Source organism: Balaenoptera borealis (genome assembly GCF_965194805.1).
Source record: "Balaenoptera borealis genome assembly, chromosome: 4".
Taxonomy (NCBI): Eukaryota; Metazoa; Chordata; class Mammalia; order Artiodactyla; family Balaenopteridae; genus Balaenoptera; species Balaenoptera borealis.
In genome coordinates this window covers 130,041,194-130,056,022 of record NC_138861.1, presented here as the reverse complement: position 1 = coordinate 130,056,022, position 14,829 = coordinate 130,041,194, and the positions used below count along the sequence as shown (strand labels likewise).

At 37.6% G+C, this 14,829-nt stretch overlaps 1 protein-coding gene and 1 long non-coding RNA gene across 3 annotated transcripts in view; one reads left to right on the top strand and one right to left on the bottom strand.

Moving 5' to 3' along the window:
• The window catches only part of LOC309627634, a 1,075,643-nt gene that overhangs the window by 242,021 nt on the left and 818,793 nt on the right, over positions 1-14,829 (bottom strand). The gene's annotated exons all lie outside the window — the stretch shown is intronic.
• PRDM5 (PR/SET domain 5) overlaps positions 1-14,829 on the top strand; it is a 226,103-nt gene that overhangs the window by 143,924 nt on the left and 67,350 nt on the right. For both annotated transcript variants that reach the window (XM_082389642.1, XM_082389643.1), the window contains exon 14: positions 13,927-14,012. In XM_082389642.1, coding sequence (XP_082245768.1) covers positions 13,927-14,012 — 86 coding nt within the window. The remainder of the gene's footprint in view (positions 1-13,926; positions 14,013-14,829) is intronic.

Sequence of the window (14,829 nt, the reverse complement as noted above, 5' to 3'; positions counted from 1 at the left end):
CTGACTCCCTAACAGCAAAACCAAATCAGTGGTTACCTTATTTTACTTACCAACCTTTCTGTAAAGTGTCTCTTCACATAGCAGTGTGGAGAACTCCATGTAGGAGTTTTTCTTTCTGGTCAGAACCTTTAAAACTTCCTCAGTGTCTGGATTGTGCTGAAGTTTCTCCTATTAAACAATCCACTTTGCTTCTGTCAGCACCCATATCGAGGACCTGAGGAAGGCGTCTTGCTCCCTTCAGACAAAATGACACGTAATGGGGGTCATTTACATACCTGGTTGGCCCAAGCCAGGGCATCCTGAGTAGGAAACCTTTTACTTTCTCTTCCTAGTTCATTATGTTTTTAAAATATTCATTAACTGTTGTCCTTTCGTATTCTGCATCTCATATCCTGTTTTGTTTGCATCAGTAAAACTGTTTTTGTTTTGCCCTCCACCCATAAGTAGGTCTGGCTCTTTACTATTTCAGACTAGAAAGTTAGTGGGCATATGGCTCTCCTGTTTTTCTTCTTCCCAGTGAACCTCACCTCACTTGATTTGGCATCTTTTCAGAAATGAGGATGGGATACCGTAACTGAAGACTCTTAAGGAAAATAATGCATCTTTTACTGTTTTGGAGCTCCATAGAAACTTGCATTTTTTAAAAAAAAGACTCAGTTTGTTTTGATTCAGGTGGCCAAAGCAAAGGTCCCCTCAGTCACCTTTTGATTTTTACATTTTATGGCCCACTTCCTTACAGTAGTAAACTCTTTAAACTTTTAAAAGTAGAGTATTTCTGTAATTGTAAAGTTCAGATTTTGTTGTCTTTTTTTTGAAGATGGCAAGTGAAATGCCACAGGATTTGATGAATAGTATTCCAGGACTAACTACGTGGGGTTCAGTGAGGTCAGTGGGGTGTCGTGACTCTTTTCGGTGCAGAAGAAAAGTATTTCAATTCATAGCAAATTGCCAAGAATGAACTTGAGCTACTCCCATTAGTCAGCATAACATTTCACTTCTCTCTATGGTGTGCTGCTAATTTATTACATGCTCCATAGGTTGAGGGGTTTGGAATGGTGGAATTGGAAAAAATGATTGGGTAGTGCTTACACAATTATATCTTTGGTTTAATTTTCATTTAGAATGAGTGACTTTGATGTTTTGTAACAATTTCCTTAGTCCACAATAGCAGAATAAGCCAGTCCCATGATATTTGTGAAAATCAAATATAAAGTTCTAAGGAATTCCCGTATAATATATATATTTTGAAGTTCAACCATGTGGAACCATCTGAGAGTATTTTTCATGAAACATACACTTCTGAGGTTTGCTTTTTCATTTGAAAGTGGCCGTGTCCAAAACTTAATTTTAGAAAAATCAAAGTAAAAATTAAAACTATGGCTCCAAAATCCTTAAACATTATGTAATTTAACTCTTTAAACATTATTTATTTTGGATTCATCGAAAATAAGAGTTTGACCTTATTCCATCTTAAATTGCATTTTCTCTGTATGTACATTTTTTCATATTTTCAGAGATTTATGGGAGTTCCCTGAAATCTATATAGGTTTTTAAAAATACACTAACAGAATAAAAGTTAAAATTATTAAAATGCTTTCTGGAAATAGTCTGTTTTTACTTTAATCAAAATGTCTTAAAACATACATTATGTAGTAAACTTTTCCACTTGTTTAAAAATCTCTCAAAGTATAAGGCTCATTGGCCGTACGCTTTTTTAAAAATTGTGGTAAAGGGACTTCCCTGGCGGTCCAGTGGTTAAGACTTCGCTTTCCAGTGCAGGGGGTGCGGGTTCGATCCCTGGTCAGGGAGCTAAGATCCCATATGCCTCGTGGCCAAAAAACCAAAACATAAAACAGAAGCAATATTGTAACAAATTCAATAAAGACTTTAAAAATGGACCACATCAAAAAAAATCTTTAAAAAAAAATTGATTACGGTCAATATTACTAAGTTTTTTGCATTCAGTGTGTTTAGTGGTATGAAATAATATTTGATTTCTGAGCTTCTGACAAAGTGATCAAGTTCATATCTAAAATTAAATCCATGGTCTAAATTTAAGAATATCAAGATATCTAACATAGGTATATCAAAGTTTGCAATATTTTTCTGTACTAATTTCATGTTGTGTAAACATAGATCTTTAGAAAGGATTTGGTCAAGAGGGACGTTGGGGTGATTACATGGCAATAGATGGATGTTCAGTGGTTTAGTGGCTTTAAGATCTTTCCTTTTATCATGAAGATTCATGCTAGCCTGAATTCCCTTCACACATTTTAAGGTATTGTTTTAATATTAGTATGCTAATCCTTTAGTGAGGCCTGGAATTCTTCTGATGTGTTTAATTACATTGCACAAAATAATGGTAAAGTCAATAAATTCTAATATTAATGGCCTATATTAAACTAGAATCAGATTTTTTTCCTATTGTTTTTGCCCATACTTGACAGTGGATGGTTGTGGTCATAATGCATTTTCTTTGTAAAAGACTCAAGGTAACTTATTTGGGGGCCAGGCTAGACTCTGGTAAAGTCTTCCATGTGGCACCCAGATGTCCCCTTTCATTACCACCAGCTGCCTTTGGAAGGCCATCTGCAATTTTCTGGAGCTCTTTTCTGAATATCCACACAGCCCCTCTTGCATATTTCAAATACTTTTAAGCTTTTTCTGTCTCAGGTGTGCCAGCAGTGAGAATTTGGAGGCACCTATTTCAAGTCCAGTAAGCTAAAATGCTTCCAATTCAATGATTAAGGGTCACAAAAAAGTGTGCTTGAATTGGCATCTAGGTACTACATTCATTCAATTCTTTTGCCTTTCCTAATGACCTTTTCCTAAGTCCTTTTCCTGTGCACTCCCACCAGAGGCCTTTCTTAAACCTATCTCCTTGTTTTATTTTCTTCGTACAATGTCAGTATCTGGAATTATCTTATGTTTTTTTCTTAATGTTTACTTGTCTTTCTCATTACACTAGTAAAATTGAAGAGGCTGTGATTTTGTGAATCTGTTCGCAACTGCATTCCCAAAGCCCAGGACAGTAAGTAGAAGGTGGTATGTGCCCAAAAAGTATGTATTTAATGAATGAATAAATTAGCTTCATGGACTGCCTACTTTGTGGCACCTTGTAAAGTCAGCTTAAAATCAACCTTTTACAGTTGTCATCATGTTTCTGTATGTTCCTTGATGTTTTTGAAGAAAACACAAGTGGACTTCAATGATATTCAGTGTCAGAACATAATTTAAAGAAAGAAGCAGATGCAAAGAACTCATCTATTTTCCTTAGTTAAATGAGAAATATTTTGCTGTTAAGTACACTTCAATATTATTTATGTTACTATGCTTATTGAATCTAGCTACTGGTAGCTAAATCTCACAGTGTAGTATGGGATATTTGCCAGTACTGTTTTTCCCTTCTAAATGTTGAAGGTGGTTACCTATAAGTAGTTCTCAAGGCATAGTTTAATATTATGTCAGTATTTGCATCCGCTTGGGATCTGCTTTGAGATAAAACATACATTCCTAACCTGCCCCTGACTTTTTCCTGATGAGCTTTGGTAACTAAAAGAATGCCTCGGTGTACCAGTCAGAAAGATCTGGTTAATGTCAGCTGTAATTGCAAGAAGCAGAGTTTTTGTCAGTAACTTTAGAAAGTCTAACCTAATTTATATAAAATACTAGCCATATTATTAATTTATGTTATGGTATAAGAGTTAAGGATTAAGGGTTAAAATTCTGATTCCACTATTTAATAGTTGTGTCATCTTGAGCAAATCACTTATCTTTTCTGTGCCTACTTTCCTCATTTGTAAACTAGAGATATGAATTCCTAGATCATAATGTTGTTCCAAGAAATAGAATTACTAATATACCTTAAGTATTCTGAACCGTAGAACAGAGCCCTCCTATTAGGCTCTGTGTGTTTCAGCTATTGCTTATATTATTTCCATTTACGTTGGTTTTTAAGCTCAATTTTTTTAGCTAGTTTTAAGATAAACTAATTTTCATGTTAGTCAGAATTTGAATATTGCTATGAGCCTAGGCAAAATGTAAACGGTCAGTATGTAAATCTCCCAGGTATTTAAAAGTAATCGTTACTTGGATTTGCACCATATTGTACATCAGAACCTATGTACTGGCAGTGTTCAAGCAAGAAAAAAGATCTGTGTTCTTAGAGTTAACTCAAGAAAATTCCTGTTCATACCAGGATAATTTTATATGTAGACAAAAATATTTCCTGGAAACTTACTCATCACAATAACTTGCAGTAATGAGGGAAAATATCACATGCATAATGTGAAAAAAAACCCCTAAGAATAACAGCTTATCTTTAATATGCAAATTAGACAAACAACTTTACTATTTATCAACATGTTGACTTATACACGGAACCTTCAGCTTTAGATTGTGTAGGACAGCAGGTAGCTTTGTCCTCAGAGTCTAAGAGAGGCAGGCTTGCCCTAAACATGCTCCAGCCAAAAGGGTAGAGAGGGTAGCAGCTTAATGTAGCCTAGGCTGATTTGCAAACCTCATACTCTAGTTTTCAAATAACTTCTGTTTATCAAAGCCATTTACCAGTGACATCCTTTAAAACTGGAGTTACATCCTGGGGTAGTGGAATGAATGAGTGGAGTGGGACTTACCCAAGTTTCCCAAACCTATCAACTCGGTATCGCTGGATCTCAGGGTTGGAGTGGGGATGGGGTGGAAACACTGACCGTCTAGAGTACCAGTTTCTCTTCTGAGCAGTCTACACAGGCCTCGCAGACAGCAGGCAGACAGACAGACATCAGTGAAGATAATAATCGCCTCCATTATGAGCAGGGTGATTGTATGAGTGTGCTAGGACTGTAATAAAGTACCAGAGAGTGGCTTAAACAACAAAAATTTGTTGTCCCGCTGTTCTGGAGGCGAGGTGTTGGCAGGACTGTGCTCCCTCTGAAGGCACCAGGGAAGGATCTGTTCCAGGCTTTTCTTCCGGCTTCTGGTAGTTCCTTGCTGTGGCAGCGTAACTCCACTCTTCACCTGGCATTCTCCCTGTGTGTCTCTGTCTCTGCAAGCCCATGTTCTTACAAGGACACCAGCCACATAAGATTAGGGACCCAGACTACTCTAGTAACATTTCCAGCAGCCTTGTTTCCAGATACGGTCATATGCTGAGGTACTGGGGTTAGGACTGCAGCATGTGAATTTGGGGGGCACAGTTCAATCCGTAACAGGTGACCATACGTTTTTATTGTCCCAGTTGGGTCACTCGTGTAAGTGAAAGGGAGTGCTACTTGTCGTGTGGTAACTGGCATAGAGACTGCTTTAAACAAACCTGAATGTTTGGTCCCATTTTTCAGAGGTTCAGTGAGGTTGCATGACTTCCCCAGAGTTACACCTAGGAGAGGATGAGCAGTATTCAAACTCAGAACAATCAGATTCTGAAAGAGGGGAAAAAGCTCATGTCTGTAGTGGAAATTTCTGTATTATGACACCAGGTAAAATGGGGAATGAATTTGTTTTGTTCCATTCTCTAAATTTCCTTAGTATTATCTATATTTCTTTCCTTGCTTAATCAATTTTGGCTATCATGAAAGAAAATAATAATTCAATATACTACATTAGGTTTAATTAACATATAACCTGATGACTGTAAATCTTTTATTTATTTATTTTTTTTTTTGCTGGCTATTCTATTGGTATTTGGAGAGTAATACCACACATAAAGCTCTGTGATACAGAGAGAATAGCTGTGAATATTAATTTATGATTGCTAAAAATTTGTGAAACAACTTTTCGTGTCAACCACTTTACTGTTTATCATGCTTTATCTATTATCTAGATTGATTTGATTGTTAATAGATAAATAGGAATGAAACATTTTAGCATTCTTCTTAGCATTAATGTAAAACATTTACTTTGAAAATCTAAAAAATTACTTTGCTTTTTGTACTTTATGAAGAAGAAAATAAAAAATTACCTGGACTTCTATGATGCAGGAGTTACTCCCATGAGCATTAGCATCTTGCTGTTTTCTTCCAGTTCTTTTTCTCTGTGTGTGCATGGTTGAAGGTTAATGATTAAGAAATCAATTAATAATCGTTCCTGCTACTACTTCTGCTGCTGATGCTATGAATATTATTTTCATTCTTGCTGTCACCTTCAAGGAAAAAAATTCTAGAAATATCAGAGAAGTGAAATTAATATGACTTAAGAGGTTAGATGTAGGGAGAAGTGAGTAAAAAAAGGGCATCTTGAATGGCTGTTTAAGTTTCTTATTTGGTAGCTGGATGATTCTGGTATAACTAATCAGGACAGGATATACAGGACACATAGGATCAGAGGATAAAGCTCATGAATGCTGAATTTGAGTTGTTTGTGAGATATCCAAATGAAGATACCGGGTGGGCGTATGGATATCTCAAGACAGAGGTTCAACAGAGAGATCTGGAATGAAGATAAACACATATTATCGACTTAAGGTTAAAATAAAATTATATTTTCATAGTTTTTCAAATAAATTGGACTCTAAGCCTTTATCTTTTGCGTGTATGAAAAGCCACACCTTCCCAGGTTCACAGCCATAGTAAAGTAAAGAATCCAGGTCGATTTACTTAGTGCAAAAGTTGATTTTTGTCTCACAGAAGAAATTGGCAAGTCTGGATAATTCATTAAAGAGTCCTGTTCTCGTTAGTGTTGCCATTGTTATTTTTAGGTTTCTGTTTTTGTTTTTTCTATCTTGGGTGGTTGTCATTCTCTCACAGTGCCCACTTCAGAGAGAGTTCACAGGGAGTGACCTGAACGCTCCTCAAGGAGAGGCGGGTAAGTTGCTGCGCTGGGAGCTCTGCCCCAGTTGCTTCCATGTGATGTCACCGCCAACAACACAGGGTTCAGAGAACAGGGCAAAGCCCCCTGTGCCATGCAGCCTCCAGGCCCAGGAACGTGGCTGGACATTTTGTGAAGCAACTGGGGAGAGGTCAGGGAAGGCCATGATGAAAAGTGACCATTGGATTGAGCCACTAGGAGCTCATCGTTGACCTGACGGGGGCGTTCGCTGGCATAACTCGGGTAACACGTGATTGAACGAGAATGAGAATCAAATGGGATGTGAGAGAGCAGAGGATCGGCACACTGCTTGTCAAAAGGCCTGTCTCTGAGGAGAAGGAAATGAAAGAATCAGTAAATGAAAGAATCAGTAAGTGAGTGATTCTAAGTTACTGTCCCTTCTGAATAATTAGGCTTTGACCACTGGGCAGCTTCAGATTCCTCCTGGAGATTAAATTTTGTCATATTTTTGTCAGCTTACAGTAGAATTTTTTAGAAAGTGTGATGTGTGTGAGTATGCTTGCTTGTTTTAAAAAAAATGGTTTGGCTGTTTTCTCAATAATAATCTCTAGATGTAACCTCTACTCAGTTATAACAGAAGATGATTCTGTTTAACATACACCAATTTTATGAAGTTCTTTTAAAACTCATCTCCTTAACTGAGATAGACTATGAAATCTTTTTTTTTTTTTTAAACAGCTTTATTGAGGTATAATTCACATATCATACAATCTACCTAAAGTGTGCAATATGTTGTTTTTAGTATATTCATAGATATGTGCAGCCGTCCCTACAGTCAATTTTAGGACATTTTCATCTCCCTAAAAAGAAACACTTCACCCGTTAGCTATCACTCCTGTGTTTCCCATCTCCACCCCCAGACCTAGACAACCACTAATCTACTTTCTGTCCCTATTCTGGACTTCCATATGAATGGAATCATATAATATGTGGCCTTTTGTGTCTGACTTCTTTCACTTAGCATAATGATTTTTTTTAACGTCTTTATTGTAGTATAATTGCTTTACAATGGTGTGTTAGTTTCTACTGTATAACAAAGTGAATCAGCTGTACGTATACATATATCCACATATCCCCTCCCTCTTGCATCTCCCTCTAGGTGGACACAAAGCACCGAGCTGATCTCCCTGTGCTATGCTGCTGCTTCCTACTAGCTATCTGTTTTACATTTGGTAGTGTATTTATGTCCATAATACTCTCTCACTTCGTCCCAGCTTACCCCTCCCCCTCCCAGTGTCCTCAAGTCCATTCTATACATCTGCGTCTTTATTCCTGTCCTGCCCTGAGGTTCTTCAGAACCTTTTTTTTTTTTTTTTTTTAGATTACATATATATGCGTTAGCATACGGTATTTGTTTTTCTCTGACTTACTTCACTCTGTGTGACAGACTCTAGGTCCATCCACCTCATACAAATAACTCAATTTCGTTTCTTTTTATGGCTGAGTAATATTCCATTGTATATATGTGCCACATCTTTATCCATTCATCTGTCGATAGACACTTAGGTTGCTTCCATGTCCTGGCTATTGTAAATAGAGCTGCAATGAAAAATGTGGTACATGACTCTTTTTGAATTATGGTTTTCTCAGGGTATATGCCCAGTAGAATTGCTGGGTCATATGGTAGTTCTATTTTTAGATATTAAGGAACCTCCATACTGTCCTCCATAGTGGCTGTGTCAATTTACACTCCCACCAACAGTGCAAGAGCGTTCCCTTTTCTCCACACCCTCTCCAGCATTTATTGTTTGTAGATTTTTTGATGATGGCCATTCTGACCGGTGTGAAGTGATACCTCATTGTAGTTTTGATTTGCATTGCTCTAATGATTAGTGATGTTGAGCATCCTTTCATGTATTTGTTGGCAATCTGTATATCTTCTTTGGTGAAATGTCTATTTAGGTCTTCTGCCCATTTTTGGATTGGGTTGTTTGTTTTTTTAACATAGAGCTGCATGAGCTGCTTGTAAATTTTGGAGGTTAATCCTTTGTCAATACTTTGTTCGCAAATATTTTCTCCCATTCTGAGGGTTGTCTTTGCGTCTTGTTTATGGTTTCCTTTGCTGTGCAAAAGCTTTTAAGTTTCATTGGGTCCCATTTGTTTATTTTTGTTTTTATTTCCATTCCTCTAGGAGGTGGGTCAAAAAGGATCTTACTGTGATTTTTGTCATAGAGCGTTTTGCCTGTGTTTTCCTCTAAGAGTTTTACAGTGTCTGGCCTTACATTTAGGTCTTTAATCCATTTTGAGTTTATTTTTGTGTATGGTGTTAGGGAGTGTTCTAATTTCATTCTTTTACATGTAGCTGTCCAGTTTTCCCAGCACCACTTATTGAAGAGGCTGTCTTTTCTCCATTATATATTCTTGCCTCCTTTATCAAAGATAAGGTGACCATATGTGTGTGGGTTTGTCTCTGAGCTTTTTATCCCGTTCCATTGATCTATATTTCTGTTTTTGTGCCAGTACCATACTCTCTTTATTACTGTAGCTTTGTAGTATAGTCTAAAGTCAGGGAGCCTGATTCCTCCAGCTCCATTTTTCAACATCAAGATTGCTTTGGCTCTTTGGGGTCTTTTGTGTTTCCATACAAAGTGTGAAATTTTTTGTTCTAGTTCTGTGAAAAATGCCATTGGTAGTTTGATAGGGATTGCACTGAATCTGTAGACTGCTTTGGGAAGTCTGGTCATTTTCACAGTGTTGATTCTTCCAATCCAAAAACATGATATCTCTCCATCTGTTTGTATCATCTTTAATTTCTTTCATCAGTGTCTTAGAGTTTTCTGGATACAGGTCTTTTGTCTCCGTAGGTAGGTTTATTCCTAGGTATTTTATTCTTTTTGTTGCAGTGATAAATGGGAGTGTTTCCCTAATTTCTCTTTCAGATTTTTCATCATTAGTGTATAGGAATGCAAGAGATTTCTGTACATTAATTTTGTGTCCTACTACTCTACCAAATTTATTCAGTAGCTCTAGTAGTTTTCTGGTAGCATCTTTAAGATTCTCTATGTAAACTGCAAACAGTGACAGTTTTACTTCTTCTTTTCCAATTTGTATTCCATTTATTTCTTGTTCTTCTCTGATTGCTGTGGCTAAAAATTCCAAAACTATGTTGAATAATAGTGGTGAGAGTGGGCAACCTTGTCTTGTTCCTGATCTTAGAGGAAATGGTTTCAGTTTTTCACGATTGAGAACGATGTTGGCTGTGGGCTTGTCATATATGGCCTTTATTATGTTGAGGTAGGTTCCCTCTATGCCTACTTTCTGGAGCGTTTTTATCATAAATGGGTGTTGAATTTTGTTGAAATGTTTGTCTGCATCTGTTGAGATTATCATATGGTTTTTCTCCTTCAGTTTTTTAATATGGCGTATCACGTTGATTGATTTGCATATATTGAAGAATTCTTGCATTCCTGGGAAAAACCCCACTTGATCACGGTGTATGATCCTTTTAATGTGCTGTTGGATTCTGTTTGCTAGTATTTTGTTGAGGATTTTTGCATCTATGTTCATCAGTGATACTGGCCTGTAGTTTTCTTTCTTTGTGACATCTTTCTTTGGTTTTGGTATCAGGGTGATGGTGACCTCATAGAATGAGTTAGAGAGTGTTCCTCCCTCTGCTATATTTGGAAGAGTTTGAGAAGGATAGGTGTTAGCTCTTCTCTAAATGTTTGATAGAATTTGCTTGTGAAGCCACCTGGTCCTGGGCTTTTGTTTGTTGGAAGATTTTTAATCACAGTTTCAATTTCAGTGCTTGTGATTGGTCTGTTCATATTTTCTATTTCTTCCTGGTTCAGTCTTGGAAGGTTGTGCATTTCTAAGAATTTGTCCATTTCTTCCAGGTTGTCCATTTTATTGGCATATAGTTGCTTGTAATAATCTCTCATGATCCTTTGTATTTCTGCAGTGTCAGTTGTTACTTCTCCTTTTTCATTTCTAATTCTATTGCTTTGAGTCTTCTCCCTTTTTCTTGATGAGTCTGGCTAATGGTTTATCAATTTTGTTTATCTTCTCAAAGACCCAGCTTTTAGTTTTATTGATCTTTGCTATCTTTTCCTTCATTTATTTTTCATTTATTTCTGATCTGATCTTTATGATTTGTTTCCTTCTGCTAACTTTGGGGTTTTTTTGTTCTTTCTCTAATTGCTGTAGGTGTAAGATTAGGTTGTTTATTTGAGATGTTTCTTGTTTCTTGAGGTAGGATTGTATTGCTATAAACTTCCCTCTTAGAACTGCTTTCACAGCATCCCATAGGTTTTGGGTTGTCGTGTTTTCATTGTCAAGTTTTTCTAGGTATTTTTTGATTTCATTTTTGATTTCTCAGTAATCTCTTAGTTATTTAGTAGTGTATTGTTTAGCCTCCATGTGTTTGTATTTTTTACAGATTTTTTCCTGTAATTGATGTCATTGTGGTCAGAAAAGATACTTGATATGATTTCAATATTCTTAAATTTACCTAGTTTTGATTTGTGACCCAGGATATGATGTATCCTGGAGAATGTTCCATGAGCACTTGAGAAGCAAGTGTATTCTCTTGTTTTTGGGTGGAATATCCTATAACTATCAATTAAGTCCATCTTGTTTAATGTATCATTTAAAGCTTGTGTTTCCTTATTCATTTTCATTTTGAATGATCTGTCCATTGGTGAACGTGGGGTGTTAAAGTCCCCTACTATGATTTTGTTACTGTCGATTTCCCCTTTTTTGGCTGTTAGCATTTGCCTTATGTATTGAGGTGCTCCTATGTTGGGTTCGTAAATATTTACACTTGTTATATCTTCTTCTTGGATTGATCTGTTGATCATTATGTAGTGTCCTTCTTTGTCTCTTGTAAAAGTCTTTATTTTAAAGTCTATTTTGTCTGATGTGAGAATTGCTACTCCAGCTTTCTTTTAATTTCCATTTGCATGCAATATCTTTTTTCATCCCCTCACTGTCAGTCTGTATGTGTCCCTAAGTTGAAGTGGGTCTCCTATAGACAGCATATATACAGGTCTTCTTTTTGTATCCATTCAGCCAGTCTGTGTCTTGTGGTTGGAACATTTAAGCCATTTACATTTAAGGTAGTTATCAATATGTATGTTCCTATTACCATTTTCTTAATTGTTTTGGGTTTGTTATTGTAGGTCTTTTCCTTCTCTTGTGTTTCCCACTTAGAGAAGTTCCTTTAGCATTTGTTGTAAAGCTGGTTTGGTGGTGCTGAATTCTCATTGCTTTTGCTTGTCTGTAATGGTTTTAATTTCTCCGTCAGATCTGAATGAGATCCTTGCTGGGTAGAGTAATGTTGGTTGTAGGTTTTCTCCTTTCATCACTTTAAATATGTCCTGCCACTTCCTTCTTACTTGCAGAGTTTCTCCTCAAAGATCAGCTCTTACCTTATGGGGATTCCCTTGTATATTATTTGTTTCTTTTCCCTTACTGCTTGTAATATTTTTTATTTGTATTTAATTTTTGATAGTTTGATTAATGTATGTCTTGGCGTGTTTCTCCTTGTATTTATCCTGTATGGGACTCTCTGCGCTTCCTGGAGTTGATTGACTATTCCCTTTCCCATAATAGGGAAGTTTTCAACTATAATCTCTTCAAATATTTTCTCAGACCCTTTTTTTTCCTCTTCTTCTTCTGGGACCCCTATAATTCGAATGTTGGTGCGTTTAATGTTGTCCCAGAGGTCTCTGAGACTGTCCTCAGTTCTTTTCATTCTTTTTTCTTTATTCTGCTCTGCGATAGTTATTTTCACTATTTTATCTTCCAGGTCACTTATCCATTCTTCTGCCTCAGTCATTCTGCTATTGATTGCTTCAAGAGAATTTTTAATTTCATTTATTGTGTTGTTCATCTTTGTTTCTTTGCTCTTTAGTTCTTCTAGGTCCTTGTTAAACATTTCTTGTATTTTCTCCATTCTATTTCCAGTATTTCGGATCATCTTTAGTACCATTACTCTGAATTCTTTTTCAGGTAGACTGCCTATTTCCTCTTCATTTGTTTGGTCTGGTGGGTTTTTACCTTGCTCCTTCATCTGCTGTGTATTTCTCTGTCTTCTCATTTTGCTTAACTTACTGTGTTTGGGGTCTCCTTTTCGCAGGCTGCAGGTTCGTAGTTCCTATTGTTTTTGGTGTCTGCCCGCAGTGGATAAGGTTGGTTCAGTGGGCTGTGTAGTCTTCTTGGGGGAGGGGACTGGTGCCTGTGTTCTGGAGGATGAGGCTGGATCTTGTCTTTCTGGTGGGCAGGACCATGTCCGGCAATGTGTTTTGGGGTGTCTGTGACCTTATTATGATTTTAGGCAGCCTCTCTGCTAATGGATGGGGCTGTGTTCTTGTCTTGCTAGTTGTTTGGCATAAGGTATCCAGCACTGTAGCTTGCTGGTTGTTGAGTGGAGCTGGCTGTTAGTATTGAGATGGAGATCTCTGGGAGAGCTTTCACCGTTTGGTATTACATGGATCTGGGAAGTCTCTGGTGGACCAGTGTCCTGAACTCGGCTCTCCCACCTCAGAGGCTCAGGCCTGACACCTGGCCGGAGCACCAAGACCCTGTCAGCCACATGGTGTATAGCACAGGGAACTCTTCTTGGGGCTCCGTGGTGATCTACTAGTGTTGGTGGGCCTCCTGCAGAGCCGGGGGTTGGCTGTGGCTCACCGCAGGGACAAGGACACTGGCAGCAGAAGTTCTGGGAGGTACTCCTTGGCATGAGCCCTCCCGGAGTCTGCCATTAGCCCCACCAAAGAGCCTTTAGCCTCTGAAATCTTTTTTAAAAAACAAAGTATCGGTGAAACAGTGATCCCTGTAATGTGCAGTATGGTGACAGAAGAAATTGATACAAAATCGTTTTAACAGATTCTTAAAATTAGGAGATTTAATTTGGGCTCAAATATTAAAGGGAAAATGGAGTGAGCCTGAATGTTGCTTGTTTCTGAGTGCTGGAATTGCTCTGGGCTCACAGCCTCTCCGCAGGAGGGAAAGCCTCGTCCACTGGCCGTGCTCTGCCTGAGCCTTTTCTTGGCAATGCAGGAGTGTTTGTGGTGGCCAGGATCTGGTGCGGGAGGAGTGATGGTACATGCCTGCTTTGCTGCTTTAGATTTTTCTGACGGGAAGCTTTCCTTTATCTTGTAGGTGAGCGTCCCTATCAATGCCCTTACTGTGAAAAAGGATTCAGTAAAAATGACGGGCTGAAGATGCACATTCGTACTCACACCAGGGTAAGATTATATTCTCTCTCATTAATATTTATTATAAAATCCATACTTATTTTAAAAAGTTTTAACTTTACCTGAGAAAATAAAGGCAGTATATCCAAAATCATATGTTTATATTTATTTATTTATTTATTTTTTTTTTTTTTTTTTAAACATCTTTATTGAAGTATAATTGCCTTACAATAGTGTGTTAGCTTCTGCTTTATAACAAAGTGAATCAGTTATACATATACAATATGTTCCCATTTCTCTTCCCTCTTGCATCTCCCTCCCTCCCACCCTCCCCATCCCACCCCTCTAGGTGGTCACAAAGCACCGAGCTGATCTCCCTGTGCTATGCGGCTGCTTCCCACCAGCTATCTATTTTACATTTGGTAGTGTATATATGTCCATGACACTCTCTTACCCTGTCACATCTCACCCCACCCCCTCCCCATATCCCCAAGTCCATTCTCTAGTAGGTCTGTGTCTTTATTCCCGTCTTGCCACTAGGTTCTTCATGGTCTTTTTTTTTTTTCCTTAGATTCCGTATATATGTGTTAGCATACTGTATTTGTTTTTCTCTTTCTGACTTACTTCACTCTGTATGACAGACTCTAACTCCATCCACCTCATTACAAATACCTCCATTTCATTTCTTTTTATGGCTGAGTAATATTCCATTGTATATATATGCCACATCTTCTTTATCCATTCATCTGTCGATGGACATTTAGGTTGCTTCCAGGTCCTGGCTATTGTAAATAGAGCTGCAATGAACATTGTGGTACATGACACTTTTTGACCTATGGTTTTCTCAGGGTATATGCCCAGTAGTGGG